A 15,715-nucleotide genomic window follows, 5' to 3' on the forward strand; every position below is an offset into this window, starting at 1 on the left:
CTGTTTTGGAGGGAGTATAGACAAAGTGAAGTGTTCAGAAGGGAGTGAAAGGACCATAAGAAAGATCTTCATTGGTCATCTAAAGGAAAGAAAATGAGATGTTAAAGATGGAGAAGGGCAGATACAGATAGTGGGGCAGGAGGACCCCAATCATTTGCAAATATTTAAAGGAATACCATGTCACAGAGGGATAATCTTGTTCTGGGTAAACCAAAAGAAAGACGAATGGGTGGTCAGAAAGAACCTTCTAATAGTGGGAGCAGGCCAAAGATGGGAGGGTTTGACTTAGGAGGCTGTGAGAATTTCAAGTCCCTGAAATATATGGCAGAGTTGAGCCTTTGAAAAGGATGTTCTCCTACAATAATTCCAGAACAGTGTTTTGTAGAACATTGGGAACGGTAGATGTCTCTTGATGGTTTGTGGGAAGAAAATTAAAAGGTGTGTTTGTGTATGCATGCCTGTGTGTTAATAGTTTTGAGACTATTCCTGGGTCAAATAAGTTTGGAAAATACCAGTTTGAAAATAGGGAAATACATTCTTATTTCAGTAACATCTCCATGTCCTTAGCATGGTAATATGTTTAATATGCTACTATGTCTATTGTGAACATTAAAGAGGCTTTAATATTACCTAAATTTATTCTACCAAAAGAGTATTTATTTGTCTTAGGAATGTCTTTCATTTAGCTTATGACTATTGTACCATGGAACTCTGTTTGGGTAACTTATTTTTAGAGAATGTGGTCACTGATTATAAATATCTTAAGGACATTTTCAAACTGGATATCCTCTGGTGCTTTTCTAAATGTGGCAAAGAGGAAATATACAAGAAAGAGGACGGTACCTTAACAAATAAGATAATGGATATGGCACCAATATGGTTTGGCAATATTCATTGTATGTTATTAAGTCCCTAGGAAGTTTTCATGTTGTGAAAGAATGCTAAAGCAGAGTATTTTTAAAGTGTCAGGTAACACAATTTCCCAAAAGCATAACCAATAGATAACACAATGGAAAACACTCTTCTAAGACTAATTGACTCAAGATTTTGCACTCTTTTGGTACTATTAAGACTCCAACTTTGTAAGACCGCTGTCAGGAGGAAATTATAGAATTAACAGCATAATGAATCTTATTCTCTTGCAGAACAAATGACATATTCCTCTACCCTTTGCACCTGCAGTTGTCACTGATTAAAAGGGAAAGGCCAAAGAAATCACCCCCTCATAATTATGCATGATTACATGGGTCCATAGGCACACAGACACATTAGCACCTGTGATATTATGATCAAATTAAATTCTGGTTGTGTTCATTCTGCCTGTTAGCATTTTCTCTAAGGAATGGAAAATCTCTGAATTTGACTTTTTAAAAAAAAAAATTGAACATCTGATTTGGATGCTACATTCATCTTTCAAAGAACATAAAAAAAAAAGAAAGAACATGTCAGGGACATGGAGATGCACAAAGTACAATACACAGAAGGCTGTAATAATGTAATAAATACCACCTTGCCCCCGACCCCAGCTTCTGCTGGGGAATTTGGGCTTGAAATACTCTCCCATTAGACTGACCATAGCAACTGTTTTCTTTAGAAGTAAGTTTAGATCTTCTAAGCTTTTGATACATTATTCTTAGCATAATGGTATCCAGAGGGAAATCCTAACAGGTGACTGATGTAAGACTATGTGGTCACTATTTATAAGTAGTCTAGACTTGGTGGCCTTTCTGCTGTGCCAGAGGATATAAAGGTTCTGCATGACTCTGCACAGTACGTGGCCCTAAGCATAAAGGAAGCTTTCCTGAGATCCTCTCCCACAGTGCCTCCAAAAAAATACCCTCAAACCAGCCTAAGACCTACCCTGTTTGCTTGAGAGAAGTGGAAATGTAATTTTAGTTTCTCTAAGGCTCTAATTCTAAAGCTCTTATTCTCTCCTTAAGGTTACCAAAGTCTACCCCTGATTGTTATTTGGGTGAAAGTCTACTGATTGCAGAATTTCTTGCCACCTAAATTGTAGACTTAGAGATTAAATTTCCCAAGAAATAGACCCTAGTTCTCTGAGATTTGTATGCACTTTTATTCTGGAGTTCCCTTGGAATCTATGCCTATGGGCAAGTGAAGGGAAGAGGATTGAGTAGATGGAGAGCTGGGCTTTGATACAGTTACCACAAGGTCTCAGCCAAGTCTATAGGAAGCTCTGGAGCTGGGATGAACCTTCTGAGTTGTCTTGCCTTAAGGCAAGTGTTTATATTGCACCCTTCCCAAAGATCAGTCATTAGATGCTGGTTGTCCCCAGAGAAGGTGTACGACCTTGAGTGGTGTGTGATCTTGACTAGTATGATTAGCTCTTTAGCAGAAGGCAATTTTCAGGCTAAGAGCTGATAGTAAACAACATTCCTAGCGCTTGTTGAGATGAGTACTCTCAGTCCGAAAAGGAGGATATGGGCAATTCTTCACAGCAGGAACTACACATCTATGCACAGAGCAACTTTTCCAGTCATTTGCCTTCAATAATCTAAAAGTAGGAAAAATGAAGTTTGCTAACTTTTATTTACCGTCTACAATGTACTAGTTAATTCAAGCATGGACACTAAGAATGGAGTAACAGCCATCATTTATTGAGTTCTTATATCTCAAGTATTATATTATTTTTTTTAATCTTATTCTATTTAACCTCCACATTAATTTACTCTTCTTGGAGAAGGAAATGGCAACCCACTCCAGTATTCTTACCTGGAAAATCCCATGGACAGAGGAACCTGGCGGGCTACAAAGAAAACAGGGTCACAAAGAGTCAGACACGGCTAAGTGACTAATACTTTCACTTAATTTACTCTTTTTAGTCCCTTTCACAAATGAGAAAGCTGAAGCTAGAAAAGTTTAAGTGACTTGACTAAAGTTACACAAATGGAAGTGAGAGTGTCAGGATATGAACTCAGTCTTCTTCAAAGTCCTCCCTCTTAACCTCTAATTTCTACCACCTATCCATCTTGTGTTGTTTTGTTTTATTTTTGTGAAAATCCTATAATTTACATACCATTTTTATCCCCATTTGCAGTGAAGAAAGTGAGCATCAGGAGATTACACAGCCTTTCTTAAGGTCACATATTATTAGTAACTCAAACAAGGCTCTAATTCTAAAGCTCTTATTCTTTCTACTGCCACTGTATTGATTATAGGCCATTCATCAAAGTTTGATAAATACTCACTTAACTTATGAATCCTTAGAGAGTAGTCTTTACTTAGCCTTATGAATTTATAAGATTCCATAGAATATTTCCATTTGGAATTGGAAAGTGTGCTAAGAAACAGGCCAGCAGCCAGTTCGTGAGGCTGAAAGAGGCTACATGGACATTATTGTCCAATGTTTTCATGCAAGTCTATTCAGAGGAATTAAGCAATTTCTATTCATAACAATTCAGGTATTTCCAAAATTAGTCCCATAATTAAGGCAAGGACCATGTTGGATTCATCCCTGTACCCACCTCAACAAATGCCACATGACTGGTACCCAATAAAATTTATTAAAACTGAGAGGGAATATATGAACATAATGAAGACCAATAGTTTCCAGGACTCTATACAGATGGAGAGATAAAGAAATGTGGTGTATATTCAATGGAATATGTCATTGTTGTTGTTCAGTCCCTAAATCTTGTCCAACTCATTGTGACCCCATCGACTGCAGCAAGCCAGGTTTCCCTGTCCTTCACTATCTCCCAGAGTTTGCTAAAACTCAAGTCCATTGAGTCAGTGATGGCATCCAACTATCTCATCATCTGTCAACCCCTTCTCCTTCTGCCCTCAGTCTTTCACAGCATCAGGGTCTTTTCTAGTGAGTCAGCATTTTCTTTCAGGTGGCCGAAGTATTGGATATTCAGCTTCAGCATCGATCCTTCCAGTGAATATTCAGGATTGAGTTTCCTTTAGAATTGACTAGTTTGATCTCCATGCAGTCCAAAGAACTCTCAAGAGTCTTCTACAGCACCACAATTCAAAAGCATCAATTCTTTGGCACTCAGCCTTCTTTATGTCCAGTTCTCATGTCCATACACAACTACTGGAAAAACCATATCTTTGATGAGACAGACCTTTGTTGGCAAAGTGATGTCTCTACTTTTCTTTTTTTTTTTTTCTATTTTTATTTTTATTTTTTTTTCTCTCCTTTATTTATTTATTTTTTTTCCAGTGGGTTTTGTCATACATTGATATGAATCAGCCATAGATTTACACATATTCCCCATCCCGATCCCCCCTCCCACCTCCCTCTCCACCCGATTCCTCTGGGTCATCCCAGTGCACCAGGCCCGAGCACTTGTCTCATGCATCCCACCTGGGCTGGTGATCTGTTTCACCATAGATAATATACATGCTGTTCTTTTGAAACATCCCACCCTCAACTTCTCCCACAGAGTTCAAAAGTCTGTTCTGTATTTCTGTGTCTCTTTTTCTGTTTTGCATATAGGGTTATCGTTACCATCTTTCTAAATTCCATATATATGTGTTAGTATGCTGTAATGTTCTTTATCTTTCTGGCTTACTTCACTCTGTATAATGGGCTCCAGTTTCATCCATTTCATTAGAACTGATTCAAATGAATTCATTTTAATGGCTGAGTAATATTCCATGGTGTATATGTACCACAGCTTCCTTATCCATTCATCTGCTGATGGGCATCTAGGTTGCTTCCATGTCCTGGCTATTATAAACAGTGCTGCGATGAACATTGGGGTGCACGTGTCTCTTTCAGATCTGGTTTCCTCAGTGTGTATGCCCAGAAGTGGGATTGCTGGGTCATATGGCAGTTCTATTTCCAGTTTTTTAAGAAATCTCCACACTGTTTTCCATAGCGGCTGTACTAGTGTGCATTCCCACCAACAGTGTAAGAGGGTTCCCTTTTCTCCACACCCTCTCCAGCATTTATTGCTTGTAGACTTTTGGATAGCAGCCATCCTGACTGGCGTGTAATGATACCTCATTGTGGTTTTGATTTGCATTTCTCTGATAATGAGTGATGTTGGGCATCTTTTCATGTGTTTGTTATCCATCTGTATGTCTTCTTTGGAGAAATGTCTGTTTAGTTCTTTGGCCCATTTTTTGATTGGGTCATTTATTTTTCTGGAATTGAGCTTCAGGAGTTGCTTGTATATTTTTGAGATTAATCCTTTGTCTGTTTCTTCATTTGCTATTATTTTCTCCCAATCTGAGGGCTGTCTTTTCACCTTACTTATAGTTTCCTTTGTAGTGCAAAAGCTTTTAAGTTTCATTAGGTCCCATTTGTTTATTTTTGCTTTTATTTCCAATATTCTGGGAGGTGGGTCATAGAGGATCTTGCTGTGATTTATGTCGGAGAGTGTTTTGCCTATGTTCTCCTCTAGGAGTTTTATAGTTTCTGGTCTTACATTTAGATCTTTAATCTATTTTGAGTTTAGTTTTGTGTATGGTGTTAGAAAGTGTTCTAGTTTCATTCTTTTACAAGTGGTTGACCAGTTTTCCCAGCACCACTTGTTAAAGAGGTTGTCTTTTTTCCATTGTATATCCTTGCCTCCTTTGTCAAAGATAAGGTGTCCATAGGTTCGTGGATTTATCTCTGGGCTTTCTATTCTGTTCCATTGATCTATATTTCTGTCTTTGTGCCAGTACCATACTGTCTTGATGACTGTGGCTTTGTAGTAGAGTCTGAAGTCAGGCAGGTTGATTCCTCCAGTTCCATTCTTCTTTCTCAAGATTACTTTGGCTATTCGAGGTTTTTTGTATTTCCATACAAATTGTGAAATTATTTGTTCTAGTTCTGTGAAAAATACCGTTGGTAGCTTGATAGGGATTGCATTGCATCTATAGATTGCTTTGGGTAGAATAGCCATCTTGACAATATTGATTCTTCCAATCCATGAACATGGTATGTTTCTCCATCTGTTTGTGTCCTCTTTGATTTCTTTCATCAGTGTTTTATAGTTTTAAAAGGGGCAACACTGCTCAGCATTTAGTACATGAATATATAGTAAACCTACTGAAAATCTTTCTATACATTATGGAAACCTGGAGGTAATTTGTATGCTTGAAATGTCTTCATTTTACAATGTTATGCACAAAAAGGGTTCTATCATCAAGATCAGAAAAGTGGCATTTTCTGTATTCAGACTACCATTTACAACACAACTGGCTTTTGATGTTACAGTAAGTAAATTATACTTCAAGCTCTAGAGCATGTGGTGTATAAAACCTGATTTAAATTTTATATGACAAAAATTCCAATAAATGTTTCTCTTAATAAATGGCTTATCAATATTCTCAGATTCACTTTAATCATCCAAGAAAAAGTAGTTTCCACTCTTCTTTTGTTCTACATCCTTAATTGAATTGAGTTTGTTTATTCTTGACCTATAGTTGTTTGGGTCTCTTCTGAATGTAGTTTCAAGCTGAGACAAAAATTTATTCATGCCAGCCAAAAGGGTTTGAGGACCGTTTGCAACTGTGTTCTTGGATGGAATACCATCAAAAACAATGACTCAATCTGCTAGATAGGTGGCCATGAAGAAGTCATGTTCCACAACAAAGGCTGTCTTCTTAGCATGGAGTATGAAACGTTTGACAACTCGAGCAGCCATCAGTCTTTGCTCGGAATCCAAATATGCGGATGGTTCATCAATTAAATAGACATCAGCAGGTTTTCCCAAACAAAGAGCTAATGCTACTCGCTGCAGTTCACCACCAGATAATGTCTGCACCTCTTGATTGATGATGTTTTCAATTTGCAGAGGCTTCATTACATCAGTCACAAACTGTGGATGAGTGTAAGCATCTCTGATCTTTTCATGCAGTAGCTGGCGAACACTTCCGGTTGATTTGGGACTGATTTTCTGTGGCTTATAACTGACGTTTAGAACTGGAACTTCCCCTCCTTCATCAGGTTTAAGCCTTCCAGCAAGCATTCTGATAAATTTCGTTTTACCAGTACCATTTTCCCCCAACATCACCATGATTTCAGAATCTGTAAACTCTCCAGCTACAATCGCTAACTCAAACTCTCCCATCTTTTTCTTCATTCCAGGGTATTTATACATACACATCTTTTTAACTTCTTCTTCATTTGCTGTCTCAGCCACTTTAAAAACAAGTGATGCATCTCTGAATCTCAAGTTTTCTGTTGGAACGTAGCCATCCAAAAAAATGTTTATGCCTTCTCTTACACTAAAAGGCATAGTGACAACACCATAAGCACTAGGTACGCCATATAAACAGCAGATGAAGTCAGAGAGATAGTCTAATACACTTAGATCATGCTCCACCACAATGATATATCTGTCTGGATTTATTAGAGATCGTATAGTAATAGCAGCCTTTAAACGCTGCTTGGATGTCTCTACTTTTCATTATACAGTCTAAGTTTATCATTGCTTTCCTTCCAAGGAGCAAGCATCTTTTAATTTCATGGCTGCAGTGGCCCTCTGCAGTGGTTTTGGAGCCCAAGAAAAGAAAATCTGTCACTACTTCCACTTTTCCCCCTTCTATTTGCCATGAAGTGATGCAACTGGATGGCATGATCTTCATTTTTAGAATGTTGAGTTTCAAGCTAGCTTTTTCTCTCACCCCTCTCACCCTCATCAAGAGGTTCCCTAGTCCCTCTTCACTTTCTGCCATTAGAGTCGTATCATCTGCAAACCTGAGGTTGCTGATATTTCTCCTGGCAATCTTGATTCCAGCCTGTGAGTCTTCCAGCCCAGCATTTTTCGTGATATACTCTACATAGAAGTTAAATAAGCAGGGTCATAATATTCAGCCTTGATATACTCCTTTCCCAATTTTGAACAAGTTTATTGTTCCACATCCAGTTCTAACTATTGCTTCTTGATTTTCACACCGCTTTCTCAGGAGGCAAGTAAGGGGGTCTGGTATTCCCATCTCTTGAAGAATTTTCCACAGTTTGTTGTGATTCACACAGTCAAAGGCTTTAACATCATCAATGAAGCAGAAGTAGATGTTTATCTGGAATAATCTTGCTTTTTCTATGATCCAATGAATGTTGGCAATTTGATCTCTGGTTCCTCTGCCTTTTCTAAATCCAGCTTGAACATCTGGAAGATCTCAGTTCATGTACTGTTGAAGCCTAGCTTGAAGGATTTTGAGAATTACCTTGCTAGCATGTGAAGTGGGTGCAATTGTATAATAGTTTGAACATTCTTTGGCATTGCCTTTCTTTGAGATTGGAATGAAAACTGACATTTTCCAGTTCTGTGGCCACTGCTGAATTTTCCAAATGTGCTGGCATATTGAGTGTAGCACTTTCACAGCATAATCTTTTAGGATTTGAAATAGCTCAACTGGAATTCCATCACCTCCACTAGCTTGGTTCATAGTAATGCTGCCTAAGGTCCACTTGACTTCAGACTCCAGGATGTCTGGATCTAAGTGAATGACCACATCATCACGGTTATCCAGGTTATTAAGGCCTTTTTTGTATAATTCTTCTATGTATTTTTGCCACCTCTTGTTAATCTCTTCTGCTTCTGTTAGGTCTTTTCCATTTCTGTCCTTTTTGATGGAATTAAATACTACTCAGCTATGAAAAAGAATGCAATTTTTGCCATTTGCAACAACATGGATGGACTTGGAGAGTATTGTGCTAAGTGAGGTAAATAAAACAAAGAAAGACAAACACTGTATGATTTCATTCATATACAGAATCTAAAAAACACAACAAGTTACTGGATATAATAAGAAAGAAGCAGACTCACAGATATAGAGAGTAAACTAGTGGCTGCCAGTGGGGAGAAGTAAGGGGAGAAAAGCAATATAGAGGTAGGAGAGTAAGAAGTACAAACTACTATGTATAATATAAGCTACAAGGATATATTGTACAACACGGGGAATGTAGCCATTGTTTAACAATAACTATAAATGGAGGATGGGCTTCTCTGGTGGCTCAGCTGATAAAGAATCCACCTGCAATGAAGGAGATGTGGGTTTGACCCCTGGGTTGGGAAGGTTCCCTGGAGAAGGAAATGGAAACTGAATCCAGTATTCTTACTTGGGAAATCCCATGGGCAGAGAAGCCTGGAGGGCTACAGTCCAGGGGGTCGCAAGAGTTGGAAATGACTTAGTGACTAAACCACCACCATAAATGGAGTATAACCTTTAAAAACTGTGAATCACTATATTGTACACCTGTAACTTATATAATATTATACATCAACTGCACTTCAATTTTAGAAAATAATCTTGCATACCATTTCCCCTCACAGAGACCAGCTTCTCTTAATAAATGTATATTTTATAACTAATAACATGTCTCCATTGTTAAAATTAAAAGCATACAGAATTCCACTAGAACTTCCAATAAACCACAAATAGTCAATAGTAAATCTGAATTGATAAAATGATTCTGCCAATAGTAAAGGGCAACATTTCAGTGAATGTGTGTGACCACAGTTCATGGCTGACCAATTTCTTTCATGGCTTTTGGCATTACTATCTCTGCTATCCCAAGATCCTGGAATCCCAAGATGGGAACAGTTGAGAGTGAAGGGATAAACCTAGATAGTCCTTGATGTATTTGTTCCAGGCAAAATCAGAAATGCTAAAACTTCTTTTCTGCACAAATTCAGCTGCAGCTTTTTTTTTTTGCAAATGGAAATCTTTCCAAAGGGGAGAAAGGACAGGCGGGTGCCAATAAATAGAAACTGTAAACTTTGAATAAAGTAAATCGCTTCTGAGCTTTGAGTCCCCGAATTCCCCAAGCACTGGCACTGAGTGAGGGGTTATGTGGTTTCCAGGAAGAGTCTGTGAGGTGAGAACACTTGATCCTGCACAGAAGTCTTCATTATATTGAGATGCTACCCTTGAAAGAAAACCCACTGTCTGCCTTCTGGCAATCTAAATCTTGTCAATACACTGAAGGGACTCTTTGTTTAGAGTGTACAAAGCTTGCTTTCTTCCTTCCCTCCCTTAGAAAATCAGCAGACAGAATATTCCCCTGGCAGCTGGGGCTCCATTGAGGGCTGGCCATGCTCACATTCATTTTTCTGGTTTATGACTCCTTTTGAAACAGGGGCTGGAGTGAACGATGCGCCTGAGGACACAGCACACTTTAGGAACTCTAAACGCCCTTCTTCTTGCAGTTTATATGATCTTATTTTAATTGAAAATGGGTTTTTAACAGTTTTCTTCCTTGCCACAGTGAAAAAAGGGCTCCAGTTGCCATCATCAAAGGAATCGGATGGCGTCTTTTGCTTTGATTTGACTGCATTACTTTTTGTTAAACAAACATAAAACCAAATTAAACTAACAAGCTTCCAGGCAAGGGAGGGAAGGGAGATGGTTCCCCTGTCTTCCTGAGGACTTGGAATCCGTCCCTTTGAAAACTGGAAGCAGCTTGGATGTTTAGGGTGAAGGCGAGGGTCACTCAGTCCTCCGATTGTCCTGGTGTGATAGCAGCTAATGTGTCCTTCACGCAGGTTACCATCTCTGAGACACAGTTGTCTGTCTCAGTTCAGTTCAGTCGCTCAGTTGTATCTGACTCTTTGTGACCCCATGGACTGTAGCCTATCAGACTCCTCTGTCCGTAACATTTTCCAGGCAAAAGTACTGGAATGGGTTGCCATTTCCTTTTCCAGGGGATCTTTCTGACCCAGGAAATCTGCATAGAAGTTAAATAAACAGGGGGACAATCTACAGCCTGGACATTCTCCTTTCCCAATTTGGAACCAGTCTCTTGTTCCACATCCAGTTCTAACTGTTGTTTCTTGACCTGCATACAGATTTCTCAGGATTGAGGTATGGTGGTCTGGTATTCCCATCTCTTCAAGAATTTTCCAGTTTGTTGTGATCCACATAGTCAAAGGCTTTGGCATAGTCAATAATGCAGAAGTAGATGTTTTTCTGGAACTCTCTTACTTTTTCAATGATCCAACAGATATTGACAGTTTGATCTCTGCCTTTTCTAAATCCAGCTTGAACATCTGGAAGTTTTCAGTTCACGTACTGGTGAAGCTTCTCTTGGAGAATTGTGAACATTACTTTGCTAGCAAATGAGATGAGTGCAATTGTGCAGGAGTTTGAACATTCTTTGGTGTTGCCTTTCTTTGGGATTGGAATGAAAACGGACCTTTTCCAGTCCTGTGGCCACTATGGAGTTTTCCAAATTTGCTGGCATATTGAGTGCAGCACTTTCACAGCATCATCTTTTAGGATTTGAAATAGCTCAGCTGGAATTCCATCATGTCCATTAGCTTTGTTTGTAGTGATGCTTCCTAAGGCCCACTTGACTTCGCACTCCAGGGTTCCTGATTCTAGGTGAGTGATCACACCATCGTGGTTATCTGGGTCATTAAAATCTTTTCTGTATAGTTCTTCGGTGTATTCTTGCCATCTCTTCTTATTATCTTCTGCTTCTGTTAGGTCTGTACTGGTTCTGTCCTTTGTTGTTCCCGTCTTTGCATGAAATGTCTACCTGAGGTTGTTTTGAAGCCCTTTCTGGGATTTAAACCTACAGATGCAAAGGCCTTGCCTTTTATCGTTGTATGATTCAGTGCATGAAATGCCAACCTTTGGGCGAAAGAGTTTATTTTTGTTTCATCTTTCTCTTTACATTTTCAAGTGAAATTTCTAAGCTTTTAGATGGGGCCAGACTGACAAGAAATCACATTTTAAAATATGTCCGACTTGATTTTAATTAGTTGCTCCTGGGTGACTCAGTTGCCCAGAGGAGGAAAGACCTGTGGTCATTATTTTAAATTTTGCAGATCAGGGAGGCCTCCATTTCTCAACAGAGGCTGGATTTGGGAAAGGCAGTAACAAGGCTCTGACATTTTCATTGTAATCTTTATTTCCAAGGGCATCAGAGAGTTCTGTAAAAATGGAATGTGTGTGTTAGTCACTCAGTTGTGTCTGACTCTTTTCAACCCCATGGCAGGTAGCCATCCAAACTCCTCTGTCCATGAAATTCTCCAGGCAAGAATACTGGAATGGGTTGCCATTTCCTTTACTTTCTGTAAAAATTAATAATTTAATTCAGAGATTCTATTCATTTCAACAAAAGAAACATTTCATTGAAAATTAAATATATTCAAATAAAATTCACTGAAAGATGCATGTGTTTTATTATCCACAATTGTTCATTCATAATCACAAAATACAGAAGTTTAGAGAATTTACAGGAGTAGTATATATAAAATGCATTTGTTGTAAAAATACTGTGTACACACATACATACACACACACGCACACACTTGAATATGAATTTGACATGGATCCCTAACAAATTTAAATCTAATTAAATGACAAGAAATTAAAACTAATAATTTAATAATAAATTGATAGTACATAAATCTGATTAATTAAGTTTAATTCTAATAAACTTTATCCTTTGAAAGATATTTCCAAAAATAAGACCTATTTATTCAATATGTATTTATTGGGTACTTAGTCTATGCCAGGTGCTATGCTAAGCACTTGGGCTCAACAGTAAGAAAACAGAAAATCTTTGCCCTCAAAGTCATTGCTGTCTCATTGGAGAGAGGTATTGATCAAACACATAAATATAATTACAATTTTGTCTAGTGCTTTGAAGCAGTGACATTTAAACTATCTCCAGAAGAAGGAGTGAGTGAGGCAAGTGAAGAGGCAGGAAAGAAGGTATTCTTGGTGAAAAAACAAAAAAGAAAATAGCAAACTAACAACAATCAAACAGCATTTATAAAATTCCCTGGGGAAAATTAGTCTGGTCAAGATAAGCAAGGCTGAGTATGTGTCTAGATTTCAGTGGGGGGAAGAGTGACAGAAATGAAACCACAGGAGCAGCTGGCCATTGTTCAGAGCCAATAGGCCAGTTAAGAATTTTTATCTTTGTGCTAAAAGAAGTGATGGAAGCACCCTAAAAAGGAAGCTCCCATGAATTAGTAAGTCAAGGTCAGCACATCGAGGGTTGCTGAACTTAGCACCTCCAATTTCTTTATTTTTTCCTTTAAGTCATTTCAAAATCGGTTCTCAAAGCCAGCACATCAGAAGACCTCCGGCTCCCACATCGCTGCCCGCCCGTTGCTTCCTTGGAGGAAGGTTTCTGATTCCTGTAGACTTGCCTGTTTTTAAGGAGCCTGCAATCTGTTTGAAGATGCCTTTCCAAAGGAGAGCTCCATATTCCGGAGAAGAGCCGTGAGGCTTCCTGTACCAAATTCTGGCGCTGAATCTGTTCTTTTACTAACCTAAATTAGAATCTATGATGGGGAAAGTGTACTTGGTTTTTTTCCTATAACTGTGTGCCCCAAAGAAAGCACTTCCAAGGATACTTCCCTCAAGTCTCATCACCAGTCTTGCCCTTTTACACCAGGACATCTCCCCCACCTGCTTTCTATCACTGTTAGAAAATGGTGAATGTTGGGGAAAAAAAATCCCATAAGCTCATTTTTACATCCCCCTGTACTGTGGCTGAATGCTGCTCTCAGAATTCCCTGCTGACGTCCTTCTTTGAGACTCTGGAGCAGAGCATTGCCTTGGTTGTAATTCAATGAACGTTCAATACATTGCCACTTAGAGAGAGCTAGGCCTTCATCTAAGCACTTTATATGCACTAACTACTTCAATCCTCATTAATATGCCCATTTGATAGATGGTAAAACTGAGGCTTAGAGTGTTAATCAACTTGCTCATAATTAATGCTGATGCTGAGACTTGAGCAGAAACAGTCTGGCTCTGTGTTTAACACTAGGACTACGATTTTATTTATGTTTTTATTTATCTTGAAGCGATGTGATTCTCCTGGTTTTCAGGGAGGTCTTGTGAATAAACAGTGTAAATCCACAGTATGAATCCAGAATCTAATGAAAATGAGAGATTAAGAAAAAGAGAGGCATTTAAAAGACAGCACTGCAATATCTGCATAGTCACATTTTTCTATGTGACTATAGGAGACCAAAAGAGACTATTCCATAAATAGATACTAAAGTATTAACATACAGATTCAAAGAGAATTTAGTCATCTCTTCAGGCTGCATAATTGCACTAAGAAATATTTTCATTCATAATACTAGTGAATGCTATTCAAATTTCTGCTAGCACCTTTTTGGTTCTAATGGTGGTGCTAATGTGAATAAATGAATGAATGAATGAATGAGGGCTTTTTAAAATCTCATAGCAATCTGAGAACTTCCTAAGGAAACTCCCTAAGGTCTTGAATACTAGTTTCAGTGTCATTAGGCAGTAGACTTACTATGGGATCAATATTAGATTCTTTGCATGAGAAAATCAAAGAACTCTTCTTTGGATGAAATCAAGAACAAACCTGAGAGCTTGTAAGGGGAAGCTCTGTCTCCACAGGTCAAAGGGGGCCCCTAACAATCTGGCCCAAACAGCTTCTTGTTCCTCCCCTTCTCCAGTCACCCGCTCTAGTGTCCCCACACCACGGCACATACTCTCTGGTCACCTCATCCTTCTTAATCGTGCCATCTCTTTCATACCCGTATACTTTAAAAAAAACACTTTATTGAGGTCTGATAGATGATAAAACTGGTATACATAGTTAATGTATATAACTCGATGAGTTTGGAGATACCAAACTCATGTATACCCATGAAACCATCACCATTAAGGCCATAAACATACCCACCCCCTCTCAAAATTTCCTCCTGCACCCTTTATTATTTTTATTATTTTTTATGTATATGTGTGGTAAGAGTACTTAACATAGAATCTACCTTCTTAGAAAATTTTAGGATATAGTACTGTTTTGTTAGGAGGGCATTATGCTAAGTGAAATAAGCCAGACACAGAAAAAATAAATATTGTATAATCTCATTTCTATGTGGAATCAAAAAATAGTCGGTTTCATAGAAGCAGAGAATAGAATGGTGTTTACCAGGAGCTGGAGAGATGGAGAAATGAAGAAGTAATGATTAAAATGTACAAAGTTGGAGTTACACAAGTAAGTTCTGGTGATCTACTCTACAGTCCATGTTCGACTGGATGTGCTGTTCCTTTTTCTTGAAATACTTGGCTTCTTTATCTAAAGAGTCTTGACCAACCTCAACATGTCACCTATTTTGTGATGCATTCCTTAAATTTCTCCCAAGTGAAATAAATTATTTTACCTACATGCTCCCATAGGCTCCTATGCCCATGTCTGTTGCGCCATATTGTATTATCACGTTGATTCACATCTACTTTGCTTGTTGGACTTTGAGACAGCTGGGACCAGGATTTCTGGCTCAATATCTGAGTTCAATAAATGTGCTATTTTCCTTTTGGGTTCCAGGGATTGTGATAAGTACAGGGGATCTATTGATGACTACGATATGATTTTTTTTTTTTTTTTTTGGAAAGGGTGCAAGCACTGATAGAAATAGGCATGGAAGTGGAAAATCTGAACACCATGCGCAATGTGTAGTTACAGACTGTGCTTGAGGAGTATAAAGCATCAAGAAGAGAGCTCTTCACCCAGATTTGAACTGAAAGGATGGAAATACTGCCTCAGCCAAGTCTTGAAGGGCAAGTGAAAGTTAGACCAGGAAGGGTACTGAAGAAGGAATGGTATTTCATATAGAGAGAAGTCTTGGAAAAAAAACAGGTGTGAAACCACAGGATGTGTTTGGGAGAACACACAAGAATTTCAGTATTACCAGAGAACAAGTTAGCCCAGAGGCTGAAGAGAGCTGTGTGTGTGGTTAGTGTGTGAGGGAGGCTGCAGAGACTCATCCTGACTGATTCAAAACTGGGTGTACCTTCT

At 38.6% G+C, this 15,715-nt stretch overlaps 2 protein-coding genes across 3 annotated transcripts in view; one reads left to right on the forward strand and one right to left on the reverse strand.

Annotated features, from left to right (window-relative positions):
• The window catches only part of PLCXD3 (phosphatidylinositol specific phospholipase C X domain containing 3), a 190,129-nt gene that overhangs the window by 161,521 nt on the left and 12,893 nt on the right, over positions 1–15,715 (forward strand). The gene's annotated exons all lie outside the window — the stretch shown is intronic.
• Positions 5,962–14,403, reverse strand: LOC122454179 (ATP-binding cassette sub-family E member 1-like). The gene is given in 4 exon segments (XM_043488439.1): positions 5,962–7,363; positions 8,337–8,405; positions 10,013–10,248; positions 14,276–14,403. Coding segments are annotated over 4 exon segments (1,494 nt in total). The 3' UTR covers positions 5,962–6,302.

Source organism: Cervus canadensis, chromosome 16 (genome assembly GCF_019320065.1).
Source record: "Cervus canadensis isolate Bull #8, Minnesota chromosome 16, ASM1932006v1, whole genome shotgun sequence".
Lineage (NCBI taxonomy): Eukaryota > Metazoa > Chordata > Mammalia > Artiodactyla > Cervidae > Cervus > Cervus canadensis.